The 19,000-nt window shown below is 45.6% G+C and overlaps 2 protein-coding genes across 3 annotated transcripts in view; both read left to right on the plus strand.

Annotated features, from left to right (window-relative positions):
* Positions 1–226: 226 nt before the first annotated feature.
* Positions 227–3,544, plus strand: LOC104333893 (apovitellenin-1). 2 transcript variants are annotated; one of them, XM_075412742.1, is made up of 4 exons: positions 227–375; positions 1,850–1,951; positions 2,347–2,506; positions 3,166–3,544. In XM_075412742.1, exons 2-4 carry the CDS (start codon positions 1,891–1,893, stop codon positions 3,263–3,265), a joined length of 321 nt encoding a protein of 106 aa, XP_075268857.1. In that variant the 5' UTR covers positions 227–375; positions 1,850–1,890; the 3' UTR covers positions 3,266–3,544. The 2 variants fall into 2 exon arrangements, with proteins under 2 accessions (XP_075268857.1, XP_009937764.1); XM_009939462.2 differs by having other exon boundaries at positions 1,853–1,951.
* A 4,845-nt stretch (positions 3,545–8,389) lies between these two features.
* CLDND1 (claudin domain containing 1) overlaps positions 8,390–19,000 on the plus strand; it is a 33,528-nt gene continuing 22,917 nt past the window's right edge. Inside the window, exons 1-2 of the mRNA XM_075436725.1 lie at positions 8,390–8,458; positions 9,724–9,818. The gene's annotated coding sequence lies outside the window, so the exon portion shown is untranslated. The remainder of the gene's footprint in view (positions 8,459–9,723; positions 9,819–19,000) is intronic.

Below are 19,000 nucleotides of genomic sequence, written 5' to 3' on the forward strand. Positions count from 1 at the left end.
CAGGAACAGTGGGAGAAAAATTCAGCCCAGCTCTAGCTCCTGTTAATGTGGAATTTGGTCATCTTATGAAAGGGGCCTCTATGACATGGTTGCCTGCAAATGTAAGGGACTCAGTGACCCAGGAGCTGCCTTCCATGTCTCTTACGCTCAGGTCAGACTGACCCTCCATTACCAAATCTCAATAACAGGTCCAGAGTCCTACACAGCTTCTTGCCTGCCCCCCTGAGCTGGATGTGCTTGCAAAAGACCAAATGGGGAAACAAAGCAGGACCTTTGACCCCGTGCTATCACTATATTAACTCTGCATAAATGCCGGTGTCTCAGATGAGCATCTACCTCAGCTTCGGCCTGAGAAAGAGAGAGAGAGCAGGACAGGTAAGAGCTGAACACTCTGTTCTGGGTGGTCTGGACTTTGTGACTGGTGTAGCTAGGACATAGAGGAGTGAGTGGAGGTGGTCTTCTATTTTGCCCCATTTCTTATTGCAAGCCAAAGTGTGAGCCCTTCTCACGCTCCATAGCCAGGAACATTGCTGAAATGGAGGAGGGTGGGAGTGCTTGAGGTGACGTGGATTGATGCTGAGTGATGGATGCTCCATAAGACACTCATAGGAGGGTCAAGCCTGTGGCAAGGATTGCAGAGTTTCAGTGTCGGAAGATACATAACCCTTTCCCAGCTGTGTTCACCACAGGGACTACAGGCTCTAAAGCGGGTAAGATCACCTCTTTAAGCTCTTGGGAAGCAAATTTATACATTTTGTCTACAGAGGGAGAAACTGGCTCTAGGATTAAAAGTCAAGGAAGGATGGTAACGGCGCAACTGCTGCTTGTCAGCAAATGTCTAGTGAATGGGAGTGGTAGCTTTTGGAGGCAATCTGTGCACAGAAGGAAATAAAAATGGATGGAAATTTCCTTACTGTGGGATAAGAAGGAGTATTGACTTGTCGCTACATGGCACAGGATTTAGCGAAGCATTCACATGTAATAGGCTTGCAGCCTTTTTCGCCATTGCAATTCCTAACACTGCAATGTTTTCTTCATGTTGTGCTGAGTGATGTAGCCCTCTAATTCAGGGCATAAATCAATTTTAACTTCTAAACACCTTTTTAAGTGCAGCGTGTTTGAAGTTTGTTTAACTGTAATGTCATCTTTTCAATATATCAAGTACCGAATTTTCAACAGTTCCTCCAATTCTGACATTTTTAGTAGACAAAATGAAGGAGGCTGGATGAAGCTAAAGTTTGCACTTACTCCCTTTTTAGAACTTGTTCTGCCCAGGCTACTATCTGCTTCATTAATCCCAGTGTGGAAAAGACAAGAGAACCTAGCTGGGTAGTTGAGTCTCTCCTGAACTAGAGCAAGACAAAACACGCAGATCACCATGTCACTAAGATGATCACAGTATGTGATGTACTCACTAGCACAATGTTCTTCAGAACTATTTACAAAAAAAAAAAAAACAAAACACTAAACAAAAAAAACCTCCCACATTATTAATTTTTCAGTTGTACTTAAGTGTGGAGGAAACCTGTTCTGACGTCTGCCAGTTTTAGTGGTTTGCTCATGTGCTGAAACAAGGAATTTTAGCTCTCATGTACAAGAAGTAGCTTTAACTGTCACTTATTTCATGGACCTCTGAAAGCTATCATTCATTGTGGATATTTGTGATTATACAAATAAAAGGACACTTTCATTTTTATATTATATTTTCCTCACTTCTTCAGAGGAAACGCACCGTGATCTTTCCTGTTCTCTTCTTCATTTGTTGGTTAGGTTTGTTGCAAAAATCTGGTATTTAACTGACATGTTTTATTTCTCTGAAAACAAACAAAACATTGTACGCTGATTCCAGCAGGTCTCTTGGTGTAGAGAGCGGAACTGGTACTGCAAACCATGCTGCAGTCCAGGGCACTGGTGATAGCGCTGATTCTGCTCCTTAGCACCAGTCTCCCCGGTAAGTCTGAAAAGCTTTTCTGTCTGCCTCAGACCAGGCTCAGCTCTACAGGTTCTCACTTGCCTTAGAGAAGTCTAACCCATCCATAAAGTAGGACTGAAGCCAAATAACACAGTTCAAGACCACGAATATATAGTGCTTGACAGCATGAAACAAGTCAGTAGGGACCTGGCATGAAAATTGTCCGTACCTGGTGCAAATACTCTGCCATGTAAGGCATATGACTTAGACGCCCAAAAATGAGTCATGAGGTGCTGCTGGATGCTGCTAGAGCAAATTCTGGGGGAGGCTTTGAATCTCAGAATTTGAAGTCTCTTCCCACTGCACCTGGGTGAAAGTATCAGAGACACAAGTGACTGGAGAAGCCTCATGGTTTTTTGCCTCCTCTTTCTCAGAAGTGCACTCAAAGTCAATCTACGAGAGAGATCGTCGTGACTGGTTGGTCATTCCCGATGCAATTGCATCTTACATCTATGAAACTGTGAACAAGATGTCCCCTAAAGTCGGTCAGTTCTTGGTGGATGCTGCCCAGACTCCAGCAGTTGTTGCGACCAGGTATGGAAAGATCCTCTGTGCTAACATTGCAATAGCCATGGGTGAAAAGGGAGATAGAGGAGTGGGAGAAAGAACAGATTAATCAAGTATCTATATGGGGAGACCCAACGGGAAATGAATCAGCAACCAAACTTCAATGCGACTACAATGCGAGCGGGGTGCTGGACGGTGGGGGTGGGACAATATGGTCTCACGTGAAAGTGCGAGCTCTTCCCAGGGCTGCACACTGAACACAGCAATGCTCTTGGGGATAGCAGGTACTGCTCTCTATACATGGGTCGTGAGGGAGGGGGCCAGCGGCTGGTGGGGGATCAGCCCCCCTGGAAGGGTGCTGCGGTGCTGTCTGTGAGGAGCTGAGTGCTGAAGGTGCCAGGATACACAGCTGTCACTCAACGCAAATCACAGAATTGGCTCTAGCTGTAAATACATGTTCCTCAGAGAAGGGGAAAGGGTTTCCTCCCACAAGCACGGTGACCCAAGAAATACAGTTTCACCTCACTCATGGCAAACACTGCCTACTCCTGTCTTCCGAGGAAAGCCCCTCCAGGACAGCTGAGGACCTGTGCACTCTCAGTGACGGGCAGTGTGATAACTACAGCAGACAGAGATTACCCCCACCTATTTGTCTATCTTACCACATGCACCGTTATCTCCTGCAGGAACTTCCTCATCAAAGAAACAACTAAATTCAGTATACTGATTGAACAGCTGATGGAAAAAATAGCGAACCTGTGGTACACAAGAGTCCTAGGCTACTAGCCAGACGAAGACAAGTCAGTGTTTCCTAATGTGAGCTGGTAACACCTTGCAGTGTCCTCTTCCCCCCTGCCCCCACTACGGACCAAGATCAGTCAATAAGACAGAATCGATGCTCCTCTTAATGCCACTAGAGGGAACCCAGTTTCAAAGACCAAAGGATGGAAGGCATCTGCTGAAGTCTTCCCCGCAAAAAAAAACCCCGCAGCTGGGCATGGGGAAGGCAATGAGATTGTAGAGCTCTTCTGTAGCCAAATCCTGAAAATTAATTCCTCCTGAATGGCTTGGTCATCGCCCCTCTAATAAAAAAATGTTTGTTGTTACACTTCCTTAAGTTTCCTGTTTGTATTGACTGTTACACAATCACATCCACCTTGGCATCCCATTCTGCTGAGAATGTAGCTGTGATTCACAAGAAGTTGTTGCAGGCAGCGCTAACAAACCCTGACCACTCAGGCCCTCTTAACCAAGCTCAGGTTCTTCTTGGGTGGAGGGGGCACTACCTGAGCATCTTTCTGGGTAGCCACAACACGGCAACCATAACCTCACATCAAGAAACTCCATGAAATTTGCGTCCCACTGATTGTGCTTGTTGGTTAGGTAAGAAGCAAGTAGGTGCACCTGTATCAAGTGTCTGAAGATTTCAGATCATCTGGGGAAAACAAGTGCCAGTAAACCGAACTGTCCATCGGTCTGAGCAGGACTTTGACAGTATGTTTCAACAGACAACCAGTGAGGCTACTGAATAGCCTTTCCAAAGGAGAAAACAGGGGAAAATTTCTCACTGTCTTCAAGATGGAGGCTGACTAGTTTACGAGAGGGTCATCTATACACAAGACTGTCTATGAAGACCTGGCAGGTCCTTGTCAGCCCTGTGTAACTACCTCATCTCAGATGCCCACACTGGATAAAGAACTCCATCTACTTTATCATTAAGCAAGCAGAAACAGGTAGGCACTTTGTCTGAAATCACAATGAGAGACTGCGGCAGGGGCTAAACCAAAACCCTGCTAGCCTGAGATCTAGAAGTCGCATGCACAGGGGCAGAGATACTGCTTAGGAGTGACAGCATCGCTACAACTGGCAAAAGGACATTTGCCAAATAACTGCAAAGCAACGCCTCTGTCTTTTAAGGTGCATCTCCATTTACTTTCCCCTCATTGGGGTCTTAAAGCTAAAACTTTGTTCTGCTTCAGCATTACCTTAACTATCTGTCAGGGCTTGAGAGCACCAGTAATAGCCCTCAGCTGGGATGCTCATCCACACATCCTGCCTATGGACCCAGCAGCCACATGTAAGCTCAGGCTCTGGGCACCCGGACCTGTGGCTGCTCTCTGCTGCCTTGGCTTACTGGTGGGTTTTCTTGCATGGATGCTGGACCTGCATTGTGGGTAACCTCATCCCGTCCTTGGTTGTGTTCCTGGACAGACCTTGGACCTACCTACCCTGGTATGGCTGAAGGACACTGTCACAGTCACTATCTCACCACTGCTTGGGCACAGTGGGACTGTGCCCTGGCTGGGGGGCGTCACTACCTGTGCTGTGGTCTCTGCTGGGTACCGGCTTGTCCTCCCTCTTGGAACATCCCAGCTTTTGCTGTTCCCTGATGCTATTTCTAGATTAGGTAATCAACAACTGAGTAGGGGAAGCAAGAATAGCGGAGAAGCACAAGGAGGAACTGTGAGATGCCAGTGTTTGGCCCTTCCTGTGGAAGAGAGCAAGGGGACAGATGAAGGGTCACAGGGAGGAGAGAGAAGCAGTAGAGGCTGAAGGAAGAAAAAGAATCAGCAGCAATTGCTTTAAAAGCTGAATGTATTTCTTCAAGGCTATCCCTTGAAGATGGGTTTGACTATGGAAATTAACTCGGCTGACAAAAGGCTGATTAACAGATGGAAGCTATATTCCATCCAGTATCTGTGCCAACCTCCCACTAGCATTGGTGGAAGAACTGCCCTGATCCCATGTACACAGTTCCAGGTTTTTCTTTTAACCTATTCTCCACATTTTACAACAGTATTTGACGGTGGCAGGAAAGCAGACTTTGCCATTGAGCTTCAATACTCTTATTGCTTAGGCAGCACTGGGGGTGTGGAAAGAATGCCCTAAGCTAACAGTAAGGCTCTTTCTCAGCCTGAAGCGCTGGATACTGAAAATGTGCATGTCCACTTTCTTTCTCAATGATCAGAAAGACTGCCAGCAGTACCTGACTCTCCAAAGTTTCCATTGCCCTAGTCTGAATTTCCTCTCCCGAGATCTTTGCTGCTGAGAAGAGTTTGCTTCAGCACAAACCTGAACATGTGGCTGTTGTCCTGTTGGATTGATTTGGTAGGCTATCAATAATACAGCAGAAATGAGTCCCTTATATTTTGGGGTTGCTTTTTTGTTGGTTATTTTTCATTATTATCAGTCGGATCAACTATCAGTATAAACTTGCACTTAACCACTAGTCTGGAATAAAAGATCTCATTTTGCATTTTCTGTAGCTCAGCAGCTGCTTGGTACCATGTGCAATCAGAATGAAATCAGTGTCCCCATGCAGGGCACAAGTTCTTCCATCTCCGGTTGCTTCACCACTTCTGCAGAACCCTTCTGCAGACTTCTTTATTGTTGCCTGTTTTGCTTAGACTGTGCTTCCCTGGTCATGCACAAATGTGCACATGCATATGTATTATGTAAATACAGCAGTATTTAGAAGAAGGTTTAGAAAAGCGCAGTTTTGGCTGATAAGAGCATTTACCACATGAAAAAGACAGAAACTTCATCTCTTTCTGCTACAGAGGTGATTTCCTACCTGCTTGTTTTGCATGTCTCTGCTCAGTCTTTCTCTCTTTTTTTCCCAAATATAGCCCTTGTAGGAGAAGCTCTGCAGCTTAAATCCCCTCCTGCCCCAGGGAAGAATTCAACATTCTGAGCCTTCTCAGGATAGAGTTTGTTCTTTTGGCACTTCAAAAGTATTTCCATCTGAAAGAATGAAGTCATGAGTCATATGAAAAAGCCTGAATGTGCGCTTAAGAGTTTGGTGTCCAGGAAATCATTTCTTCAGCCTTCTCAATCTCTTTGTATACACTGCCAGAACGGGTAGGGAAAAGTTCAGAAAGTGTAGGGGGCTCGTGTTGTGTTTCAAGCCTATTATGTGACTTCATCAATGCAACCCAGTGGCATTTCTGCATTGCATCACTGCACAGCTGGAGCAGAGCGGTACCTGTGTTGAATTCCACGCTAAAACTCAACAAAGTTTTGATATTTTGTTAAACGGACTTAATTACAAGCCTTTTGTTCTTCCGCAGTGTAACCTCCAGAAAATCCAAGCCAGCCACATGCTGATTAGCTGTTTGATATCTGACTGATTTTAGTACATGGGCAAAACTGAATCAGCCTATAGATCTCTGTATTTCTTTGTACTGAATCTCCTGATCATGTCGTTATCTATGCATTTGTATGCTTTAAAAGCAGTAAACAGAAAACCTTCCAGACATTTAATCTGCAGTACAGTCTACAGTGTAGGGCAATCTACGAAGAGCAAAGTAGAGAACCTCCCACTGCCACTTCTGACCTTGACGTTACTGGCATCACCCTTTGGTCAGTTCCTTGAAGGCAGAAACTAGCAGCTGAGACAGCATTCAGGCTGGGATCAGATAGGAAAAAAACCAGCATTTTATCCCAAAAGGGATCTTGGAGCAAATTCATGGGACAGGTAGTGAGAGAGCCATATGTTTTACTCTAAAGTTAAAATATTTCACATCTACTCCCACTTTTCAGTAGCAATAAACAGCTTAATTTGTAATTTCTTTGGAAAATAGGGATGGAAGTCACTTTCCAAGTGATGTCTGTGAAAGTTCACCGAGTGCTCAAGATTCTTGGACAGGCTTCATGAGCGAAGCGTTCGTTTCAGTGAGATTCATGTCACAGAAACTTTCTTTGTGAGTAATCATCATCCACTTCGCAGCTTTGGGAAAGCTTGTGGTGTATCTGGTTCAACTGAGTCCATTTAAATGAAATCTTGAGAAATTCCCGTTGTTTCTGAGATGGGTGAATAATGTGTTCCTGATTTCTGCAAAAACACCCTCTCTCAAAAACTATTTATGATGGTGAATACTTTACACCATGTTCAGTAGCTCAGATGGCACAGAATATTTCAGCCCTTAGACTTCCTAGCTCCCCCCACCTCTTGCTTTAACACTTGGGAAAATCACGAAATTAATGCCAAGGAACGAATGCCACAGGCTCTGCACAGCTGTCAGCAACCATGGCTGTCCTTGTCGACGGCGACAAACCGCCCGAGCCCTTCAGCACCAGGAACCTGAACACGAGGTGTTCTCTCCTCCCGAGGGGAGATGACGAAGACTGGAAAAAGTCATGTCAAATATTTGATATTTATGGCTGGCAGTCACACTTTGCAGGCTGATGTGGTGATCTCCCCTATACACACGCTCTTCCATCTAAAGGCGATATATTTATTGTCCTCTGGCAATGGCAGGGCAGGGCCGCCGCCGCCATAAGAGAGCGGGCAAAGATGGCAGAGGGACGGTGAGGTGCAGAGCTGACACAGCCTTTGTTCAGACGGTCCTGCGCTTTCCACGGGCTTTTGGCAAAAAAAAGCTTTAACAAATTTTAAAAGGAAACACCAAAATCACAAGCGGGGTGTGTGTATGTGGCGTCTGCAACGCAAGCCGGCACCCAGAAAACACGGGGGGCTCCCGGGGAGGCCCCGCGGCGGCTGAGTGAGGAGGGCGGCGGCCGGTAGACCCACCCCTCGGCGCTGCTGGAGAGCGGGCCGGCCCGGGACCCCGGAGCGGGGCTGTCGGCCGCCCGCAGGGCTGCCCGGCGGGGGCAGGAGAGGCGCCTCCGGCGGGGCCGCTGGGCGGCTGCGGGGCGAGGGGACTGAGCGGCGGCGGGCGGGGGACAGCGAGCCTTGCGTGCCAGGCGGCCCGCCGGCGGGCGGCAGAGATCAGTCAGCGCCTCTCTCCCTTTCGCTCACCGCCCGCGGTCTCCCGCCGCCGCGCCGAGCACTGACTCAGACCCGCACCCCCGCCGCCACCCGCTTCGCACGCGATGCCGCCGGCCTAATCGCCCCCCCCCTCCCGACACCCCCGCCTGGCTCCCGGCCCCGCTCCCGGCCGCCGCCGCGCCCGCCGCACTCCCGCCCAGCTCGGGGCCGGGACGGCGGCACGGCCGGGAGCGGGGCCGGGCGCGCAGGTAGGCTCGGGCAGCGGGAGCGGCGGGGCGCGGGGGCTGCTCCCCCCCAGGCACACCCCCACTCCCACTCACGTATTTACTGCAGTGTTTGGGGGGTGCTGTTAGTTTATGGGGAGCTGCGGTACCCCAGCCCCCCCCCCCCCGCCAGGCCCGCACCAGGGGGCTCGGGCAGCCGCGGGCCCGGCCCCAGGGCCCTGCTGCAGGCCCCGGGCAGCGGAGCCTCCCGGCAGGCCCCGCCTGGGAAGGCCGAGGGGGTCCCCAGCGCCGAGCTGGGGCTGCCCGGGCGGGCGGGGGTCGGGCTGAGGGGCCCGGGCCGGGGGAGGAGCGGTTCTGTAGCGGTAAACCCGCGGGCTGGGGCGGCTGGGACGGGTGGGTCGCTCCCACCCGTGGAAGGGGAAGGGTGTTGTGGCATGGGCCGAGCTGGGGTTGCGAGGCTGCAGCCGGGACGGGGCTGGGTGGGGGGGGTTTGAACGTTGTTTCCGTAGAAAGACGGTTTTTCGCAGACGTTTTCCCGCTTACCTGCGCGCTCACCAGGGAGTTCCTGCGCTGGGGCGTATGAATGGCTGCGCCGTGCCTTGCAGACCCTGTTTTTTTGGGGAGGAGGGAGGGTGTGCCAAACCAAACGGTCCCATGTTACAGCGTTCCTCTTTGTGCTTAGATTTGGGGGTGATACGGGACTAGGCCACTTCTCAAAAAACGCCGTAAGAAACACTTCTGGTTTTGCTATTCAGAAACCTAGAAAGTTGCAGCGCAGGTGCAAGCGAACTGTCTTGACGGTAGCTGTGATAGAACTGCTTTGTTAAAGTTTCCCGGTGCCATCAACGCGGCGGCGTTCAGGTGTGTGCCACGGCATCGGGTACCGTCCGTGTCTTGTGGGAGATGCGCCAACCTGCACACCGCCACGCCGTATCTGGAAACGGGTTGTATGAGACGTTGCTGTCAAGCCCAAGATGCACTGACCACCGAAGGTCTTAACGTCAGAATGCATATTTACAAATACAGCTATGATGTATGTCAGTGAGGATCTTTTATTTTCACAGCTTCCTATCTGCAGGTTTACAGTAGCATCCCTGCTAAACGGGGTTCAGATAATGGGTTTGATGCTGCTTTATTCAGAGTCCACTTAAGAGAGGAAAGCTGCAGGTGCAAGAGGAAATGTGTAACTCAGTGTTTGAAAACAAGTGGATTAAGTTCACTGCTTAGAACAAACACTTCAAAATTTTCTTTTTGTCCCCTAACTGTAACATTTTCTCTTCTCTCCAAAGGCTCCCTTGTCCCCTGCCTTTCTGCAGGGTGATGCTGCTAAAAGTTCTGCCAGTAGAGGATCGCTCCCTCTGGAATGGGGTATGGACCCTCCCAGGTAACCTTCCCCACAGAGGCATCTTCAAAATGGCGTGCGCAGGTCAGCTTTGCCGCTCGGAGAGCGCAGAACTGTGAAACAGCCGGCACGGCTGCATGATCTGCGTGATCTGCAGGACTGATCTGTTTTCGGTTGTGGTCAGTATAACACAAATTTCTTTTTCAAAAAAGGAAGAACCTACACCGGTCAAACCTTGTTAATAGTTACAGGCTGTTGTATCCTTAGTTTACTGCTGTCTTTTGTCCGTTAAACTGCCACTGTAGCTATCAGCTAATTCAGCATTTTAGGTTTGTCATGCTTCTGAGCTGCTTTGCTTGGTGTGAAAGTCTCATATTTCTCCTTTTTAGGTGTCAAAATTTTTTGGAGTTACATACCGATACAGTTATTTTAGCAACTTAAGTAACTCATTAAGTCTTTTTTGGCAGGTAAAAGCTTGTGGTGATTTTTAGATTTATAGAGGAACTTTTAGTATTCCAATAACAAGGTTGACTCGGTCACCAAGTCGTATCTGGTAAAAATAACTCTGGTAGATATTGCTGGAGAGGGAGAATGCTAATTTTATTTGGAGTTACCCATTTTCCCAAATAGTACTTTGATACCTCAGAAAATAAAGATCTACTATATGAAATCAATACACACATACATGACATGTAATACTTTAATATCTATTGAGAAGCAGTGCTTCATCCAAAATAATCATTCATCTGATTAACTTCTGTGTTTGTAAAAACATCCTTTGTCTATATCAACTCTGTCCTTCTTCTAAGGACTTATTAATGGCTTGGTTTAAAAATTTTCCACTTCAGTCATAAGCATCTTTTGCTCCGTCATGTATTATTGTGGAGAGTGCACTGGGTGGCTGAATGAGGAAGCAAAATAAGTATTTCTGTATTGAATTGACTCGGTGTAGGTCAGACATTTTTGCCAGCTCATGTGCAGTGTTAGAAATATGTTGCAGGCAATTGTCATCTGTCAACCTGGAGAAAAGTGCTTGTGGCAAAAGGTGAAATACAAGAATACCAGGCACTGTTACAAGCCTTTTGTGCAACTCATTGGCAGCCATCCACCATAGAGGGCTGGCAGGTAACGCAGACATTGCTAACTCACGTTATGGTGTAACAAATAAAATCAAAATACGAAGCATGAATGCACAAAGTACTTCAGTAATCCACAAGCACTTGCTCCCATAGGGTACCAGAGTTTATGATTTACTCCCTTGACTGAGTAAATCACAGACCTGACTTACATAACTGAGTAAAAAAATCTGGATTTGAAGCATCTAAACTGGTGTGAGGGAGCACGTCCATTCCCTGAGTGAACTGACAATTTGGTGATGCTAATAGCTGGTTATGTCCTGAAAGTGTACCGGCTTTCTTTTTAAATGAACATTTGTTTCCCCTCCTGTTTGCAAAGAAAGCATGTGGTTGAAGGGTAAACCTACGAGTTCAAAAGCGATTAAAAGGATCCTCTGAATATATTTGCGTGGCATCTCATGATTTTCAGTGAGTTTTGTGAATTCTGAGGATAAATGATGGCCTATGCTTACGTCTTTTGACAGATCTATGTCAAGGATAATCTATGTGTATTTGCTCTTATTTGAACTAGATGATTGCCTGAGGTCTCCTCCAGCTGTGCTGCACTGGTAATGCCATTTGTGTTAAAGCATGAGTCAGAATACAAGTTTGCTTTCTTAAAATAAAAAGGAAGACGGCTGCATGTCGCTATTTGTCCTTTCTGTGAACATGAGACACTATACCAAAAACCAGTAGTAGTCTACAGCTGTTGGCACACACCTCAGCCTTTGTGTTTTTACACTACAATTTGTCACCTTTGCTCTATGTGTCTTTCACACACTAATTGAATCATGCCCATTGTGTGGCAGGAGCCCTTGTTTTGTTCTTCTGTCTGATAATAATGTGGACACTTCCATGCAAAGGCTGAATTCAGCATAAGATGAACTGGCAATTGTGTTTTGTTGTTGTTTCAGTTTTATGAGACTGAAAATGTATACTTTGGTCCTTGTTCACTATGTGCAACGTTTTGGAAATCCTGTTTTTAATGTAATCTTCCTTTTTCACTTCCTCTGGACCTTTTCACAAGACTTGGTTTAGGGCACATGCTTTCCTATCTCATCTCAAAGCAAACACAGATTTTAAATTTTTTTTTAAATTTTTTTTTTTTTTTTTTGAGCCACTCAGCCTCACTCTCCACCTCTGACTTTCAGGTATGCCTGAAGTGGGCATTGTCTGGGTACGTGGCCTGGGGGGGCATCCAGGGGTAGAGCAGCACATTAGCTGTAGTCCTGCAGCCTGTTTTGCCTGTGCCAGAGGTCTGGAGAGCCGGGCTGGTGGCTGACTGCCGTGGGAGGGCTGGGTGTGCAGGGCTGGAGATGCTGCCAGGGAAGGATGGCCTTACGGCCAGCGGAGTGGGAAGCTTGCCTCCCTGGGGCTTGCTCCCTCCAGCACCCTCCCAGCTGGGTCCCTTTCCGTGGCAGAAACATTTTCCCCTTCTGAACCCGAAGCTTGAGAGCGGCAGGCTTGGTTTTGCCTGATCTTTTGGGGACGTTCCCCAGTGATGCTTTCTGTCCAGCTGCTGGGCACTGGAGGAAAGTGCTAGCTTTGCCTGTTACAGAACAGAGACGGCATTCAGACTTCAGACACACAAACCGCTCGTGTTTCTCTGTGTAATGCGCTGGCCTGCAGTGCAGCCAGAGCTATGGCAGCCACGTGGGTTAGGACACCTGAGCTGCTTTCATTTGACTAGTTCACAGATTTGGTACAGGTGAAGAAATGCCACCATGCCCGTCAGTGTCAGCTTGCAACCCAAATGTACGGTTCCAGTCCCCTGAGGCCTGTTCATCCCGTACTGGTATTTCCATCACTGCATCTTTGCTGCCCTTGTCTGTGGTCACTGGTGAGCAGGTTCATATCTTCCAGCGTTGCAGTTGCCAGTTCAGGCTGCGGTGCAAACAAAGTCTAAACCAGGCGTAAAGCGCAGAGGGACCTGCGGTGCTTGCCCGGGGGAGGTCCTGTGCCTGGCATTGCTCCCTGACCATGCCGGCTGAGCTTCTTACAGCCACGCAAGACGAGCACGCATGCCGTAGCAGAGAGCACAGGTGACTAAACTGGCATGATCTTGCCCTGCACTTTATCCATGTTGCTTAAAGGCAATTTAAGGAAGGTGGAGCTAATAGTTTCAGGAAACCTAGTCCCTCAGGACTGCTGGGAGCATCTGTTGAGATGGCTCCTGTCTATGTGGATGAGTAAGGCCATATAATTATAGGAGCTTCAGGGTCTTCAGATCTTTTGGAGATGCATCATTAACATGAACTCTGAAAGAGGGCACACTAATCCAGCTGGGTTCACTGCTGGGTAGGTAGCCTGTGGGTTAGGCTTTCGGTCTTCTCATTCAGCCAAACCTCAACTCTCTTGAAATTAATCGTATAAAACTCCAGTTGATTTCAACAAAAACAGCAGTTTCCCCACTAACTTTAATTGGTATTTATTTGGGTGACAGTGGAGGTAAGGACCTATAAGCGTCACCAGTCTTGTTGCATGAGTTCTTAAAAATTAGAATAGTAGGAGGGTTACATCTTTCATGAATCAGCAGGGATTTCAGACATTTTTAATAGCCTCAGGATGGCTGCAGCCTCTAAAGTGGCTATGCAAATATGAGTGTGCTACAGCACCATCGATTCATGCTGCCAAAATGTTAGCCCTAGAAGCTATTGGATTATATTATTGTTCTCTCCTTTTCTCTAGTGAGATCTTGTCCTCATTCTGTGCAGCAGCTCTGCTCTGAAATATTCTCTCTTCTCAAGTGCTAGTTTAGTTTCTCATGTGTACCTTGTTTTAGCACATTTCATATCCGCTATATACTCTTTGTTCTGCGCTTGGCCAAAAAAAAAAAAAAAAAAAAAGTGCTCTCCAGGTCCCTCCTCACCTTTATTCTCTTGATTTTTCCCTGAGCCTTGTTCTCTTTCCTGGAGAAATACCCACAAGGGTTTTTCAGTTACTTGAGTGTTCCTAAGTGGTCTGAAGTACCGTGTTCCTTGACTAGAAATCGGAATATCTGGCACCTTATCTACAGCTGAGCTGCTGTGAGATCTTGGGCATGCTATTGCACTTTTCAGTGCATTTGTCTGCCCTCTCTCTGCTTCTTAGCACCCCTCCATCCATAATGTCCTGGCTGGTTATGAGGAGAGCAGTTCATATACATATATGTGTTTCAAACGCTATCAGCCTTCTACTCTTACCTGAAACATTTCCTTAGGTGGTGTGACTGTACCCATGGTGGGCAACTCCCACAGGTTCAAAGCTAGACAAAACCGAGTATGCACCTCTCGCTCTCCTTTTTTTTTTTTTTTCCTAAATCTTTTTGTAATGGTTTGAATGTTTTGCTGTGTGTGAGGCGTGGGTAGATGTTTCTGTGGTTCCCAGAGGAAGGAGGGTGAGGAGTGGGTGACAGGAGAAATGTGTGGTGTGGTCATGCAGGTGTTTAGGCAGTGCATAGAGGGAAGTCAAGTGAGTGGTCAAGTGCATGGTACTATACAAGGTGAATATTTGCTGTGTATTTATTGGTACATGGTGTTCCTTAGTGGAAAAACTGCTCTTTGCATTTTAAGTCTGACTTTCTGGTGACTTTCTGGTTGTTTCACGTGCCAGTTTTAAAGCTAGACTGAAAATTTGGATTGATTTAAAAACCACTGACCAAGTTTCATTCTCTGAGCAGAGTGCCACACAGTTTCGCAGTCCGGCTTTCTTTGCCTCAAATTGAGGGTAAAAGAAAGGGCATCCTTTGGGGAACAGCTGTTCTTTGATATTGATATTAACTAGTTTTACCAGTTTAGAAAGAAAGAGGACATCAGAATCTGAGATGCACAGTAAAAGAGCGGGGTTTTTTTCCAGAATTGACTATTGACATTTGGATGCATCCAGTTATTTCCTGATATTATCTAATTAATTAATTTTTTTAAGGACTTGCTGTTTAGAAAGTGAGTACTCAGCCCTTTCTGGAAATCAGTGCTTTGCAAAGGATCTGAAACTAGGCATTTACAAATGAAAACCTCTGAATTCAGTAATCACTTTGTGGGAAGCATTTTCTTTGAAAACAGATTCTTACCTTACCTCCTCTGTGCCCTACTCTAGTTCCCAAAGCAGCAAAATGCAATTCAAATTTCAAGAGAAACATTGATCTCTTCTTTTCTGAGCTCTGTTGTTGAGATGCCTCGTGTAAAATCGCATGTGCTCTAGAAAATATGAAAAGTAAACAGTAGAGGAAGTATGTTCACTAACTAGACTTAGTGGGAACTTTTGACTAAGAATATGCTCTCTTACTAATAAAGAAACTGTTTTGAACTTTGAAAACATGTATTTTGGTCACAATGCATTATTTAGATGATTGATACTGATAATGTTGCGTGCTCTCAAATCATAACACTTGGCCTCTGTTTCCAAAGCTGCTGCAATGTGTTACAAAAACATAGGAGAGGTGAATTGGAAAAATAAAGCCTACAATTCAATTCACATTTAAAAATAAGTATCAACCCAAGAAGCCTGGCCTTTGGCAGGGCTTTTATACTGAGTCACATGTGGAAGGCTGCCTTTCTTCTTGAAGGCTGTGGATTTCCAATCAGCTTGCTTTCTCATCTGCCATATTTTTCGTTCTTTTACTTTATTATGAACTCTGGTCTTAGCTGCCTAGATGTTTGGGGCCAAAATCCCCCTGGCTTTTACTGAGAGTGGAGTACTCCAAAACCTCCAGTCACTTGCTGCAAGACTCCAGCAGGATACTGAACACCAACATCTGCAAACTTGCTTGGGTGCTTGGGTTGTTACTGAAACCTAGAGTGCACTAATTGCAGGCTTTGTGATATTGTATTAAAATGTTATATGAGGTAATAGGGGCTTTTTCTGTTTTTCTAGGGCTACCCAGCCACCTCTGTGTGTGACATTCAGTAGCATCGTAATTACTTCCGAGTCCATTTAGTGCATCGTCACTGCATGTTTCCATCGGTTACGAATTTAAGTAGCTCTGTCTTTGTTCCTATTTATGAACTGATTTCTGTTTCTCTGGTGACATGCAAACGCTGATGTACTTGGTAAATAGCCTGAGTGGATGGATTTCCCATCGCAGGATTGTCTTTAGGCCATTTGTGGTCACTGCTTCTTGTTCTTTACGTGCCATGAAAAGTGCTCCTTAACTGGGTGAAACCTTTTAAACAGGAGAAGAACTGGAACTGTTTTGCAGTTAGAAATTTTGGGACATGTAGTGATTTGTGCTCACAGCTTGCAAATCTACTCACAAGTCCCTGCTGACCTCATGAATATAAGTGATCATACAGGGGCAACAAATTAGTATTCCAGTAGCGTGTGACTGCTAGAAGTGCACAGAAGTGTCCCCACCCACGAGCTGACATCTCTTTGTACTGTATGCTTTACAAGCACCTAGAAAAAAACCTTCTTTTGTCAACGACCTTACTGTTCCTGTGCAGCAGTCAACAAATGTATCATTGCAACATCTTTGCGAAGTCAGGAAATGTTCTTGTAATAAAGCCTATTTGAAACCCGAGGCACAGAGATGCTGTGAGGGGTTTTTCATCCCACCAGTCTGACAGAGCTAGGAAAAGAAGCTCTAGGTGAAACCTTGATGCACCTTAGTCAGTGGAAGTTCTCCTCTTAGCTGCCAATAGCCAACCTTTACTGCAGTACTTGTGGAGGGTCAGTCCAATGCAATGACTAAACCACTTGTCTTACTTGTTTGAGGGCAGTAAGTTGGCCCTACTCATTTTGGATCTGAAGCTATTCCCTGTGTGACTTTCTCCTCAGTCCTCTGGAACTCAGACTTCCATTTAGCAGTGGTGCAGTTGTCAGTGTTGGCACATCTGGTGCTGAAATGAAGGTTGCAAAAGTTCTTTGCCCATTTAAGTAAGCATCAGATCTGGGTACAATTTTTCTTTGTGTTGAGATGAAATACTTTTATTTCTGAAAAATGCTGATTCATTGAAGCCAAAATGGAGACAAAGAGATGGATCTAACCAGGTCGTGCTTTATATCAAGAAGCAGAGGCACTTCAACTTTGATTATGCACATCTCAGGAAAGTGCATCAACCTCTAGATTGTTGGGCATGGTGCTGGTGATGTAGTTGTTTTCATGAAGAACCTCAGGTCTGGAATTTGTTCCAAGGCAGTACAAAAGCATCTCTAAAATCATGAAAAGGTTTGTAGGATGGGCAAATGAATGTTCTCATCCAGATCTGCTGACCAATTTTCTAGTAATGCTCTGCTGCCTTTTCATGACAATGAAAGGAGAAGTTAGATCACAAAAAAACAAACCGTATTTCTTAGCTGCAATCATATTTGGTTTATTTTAAAATAATAAAAGTTGGGAAAAAAACCCAGTCCAAATTACTTACCAAGATCTTTGGCAGGTATATCAGAATTGCACTGTTTCCATTTCACACAGCAAACCGCTTTACAGTCATTAAGTTCTTTTAACATGGATAAAATAGACATCCTGTTACATTGCTCGTCTACCAGGTTAAATACTTGATGCCGTGAAAAGCCGGAATTGAAGACTCAATAGTCGGCAGACTATTCAGCAGGTATTCTTTATTGCGGCGCCGGGCACACGGGGGATCTCTCCTCCAAACGTGTGCACCGAAGAGACACAGTTACTAGGTATTTATGCTATGTTAACATACATATTCATTACATTTCCAAGAAATGTTTATCATAGTAATGGCTTTTCCAAGAGTTCATTAATATATGCTAATGTCCGTGGCACATGTTTGTTTGGCGTCTCTCGGCGGGGGTCTTCAGATTATCCTGCAGCCTCCTTATCTCTGTAGTTTGCATACCTGTTCTCCCAAGGCCCAGGCGCCTAAAGGGATTATTCAGGAGTCCCTTGTCTTGCAACCGTCCCAATATTCACAAAGAACCAAGACTTGTTTCTGACCACCTGAAGTGGTAACATCCCCTACATGTTACATTTGTTACATTTACAGTTATCAACTTAAAGTCACAGTAGTTTTGGTATCATCCTAAGCCGTGTTAGTGCTAACAAACAAATAATGAATATTAACATGGAATAGTCAAAATTCCAGAAGAAAGTTTGTTCAAGCATAGGTTCTTTGAAAGAAATAATTTGAAAATAATGTTTTCTCTGTCATGATAATGTCAAATAGATCTGCAGTTTACAAGAGTAAAATAAGAACCTTGATAGGGTGCTTACTGATGTTGTCTTTTGGATGAAAGCCTGAAGGAATCCAGAGAGTTTTGATTTCTTGATTTTTGCTTTTTTTTTTCGTTCAGGTGGAGCATTTGCTGTGGCATTTATATGTGTTTCTCTTCATGCCTGGCAATATTTAGCAAGTTTATTTGGTTTTTTTCCAGATGCCAGTACTAAAGCTTTAGGCAATGGAAGGAGATCTTGGTAGATTTCCTTAGTCATTGTTCCAATTTGATCTGGTATTTTGAAGTATTTAAAAAAAAAAAAAAAAGAGAAAGAAACCAGCAGCCCTAACTTAAAATTATTTAAAATCTTGTAGATTGATTATATTCCAAGATACTGTTCTGCTTTGGGTGGAGATTGAGGAAATAATGAATGAGTCTGACATATTAAGATGTGAATTTTTTCTGTAATAAAAATCATATGTTAGTTGAAATGCAAGTCTTAGGCTTCTTTTTATAATTAAAAAAAGAAGTCTCTTGTTTTGTACTAGTAAAGGTAGAGGGAGGATAAGAGTTTGAGAAGAGACTACTGAGACTGTAGTTTTTGAGGGTCATTGCGAGTAAAATGAAAATTTGAACTGACACACTTCTGATTTTCAAACACTGGAAAGTCTGAAAACACAGTTGATGCTCTTCATGCATTTATAAGCCTGAAAAAGGAGTTTGGCCATTAGGTGTGGGGAGAAAAGTCTGTCATGTGGAAGAAGAAAACCAAAATCTTTTAAAAGAGGGATTGGGGGAGAAAAAAAACGCATGGCTGTGAAGGGAGGGGAGAGCAAAAAGCTAGCCTGTGTCTCTCTGTTGCCCCCTTGTAGCCCAGGCACATACCATCTTACAGCGAGCCAAAGAGCACACAGCGTCACCAGCAATTGCTGACAGACACTTTTGCCTCCACTGGCCCTGTAGTGCCCACTCTCCAGCTGCTCCGGTGAGGGCTTGCGCTGTTAGCCC

This window comes from Opisthocomus hoazin, chromosome 1 (assembly GCF_030867145.1).
Source record: "Opisthocomus hoazin isolate bOpiHoa1 chromosome 1, bOpiHoa1.hap1, whole genome shotgun sequence".
In the NCBI taxonomy this organism is placed as follows: domain Eukaryota; kingdom Metazoa; phylum Chordata; class Aves; order Opisthocomiformes; family Opisthocomidae; genus Opisthocomus; species Opisthocomus hoazin.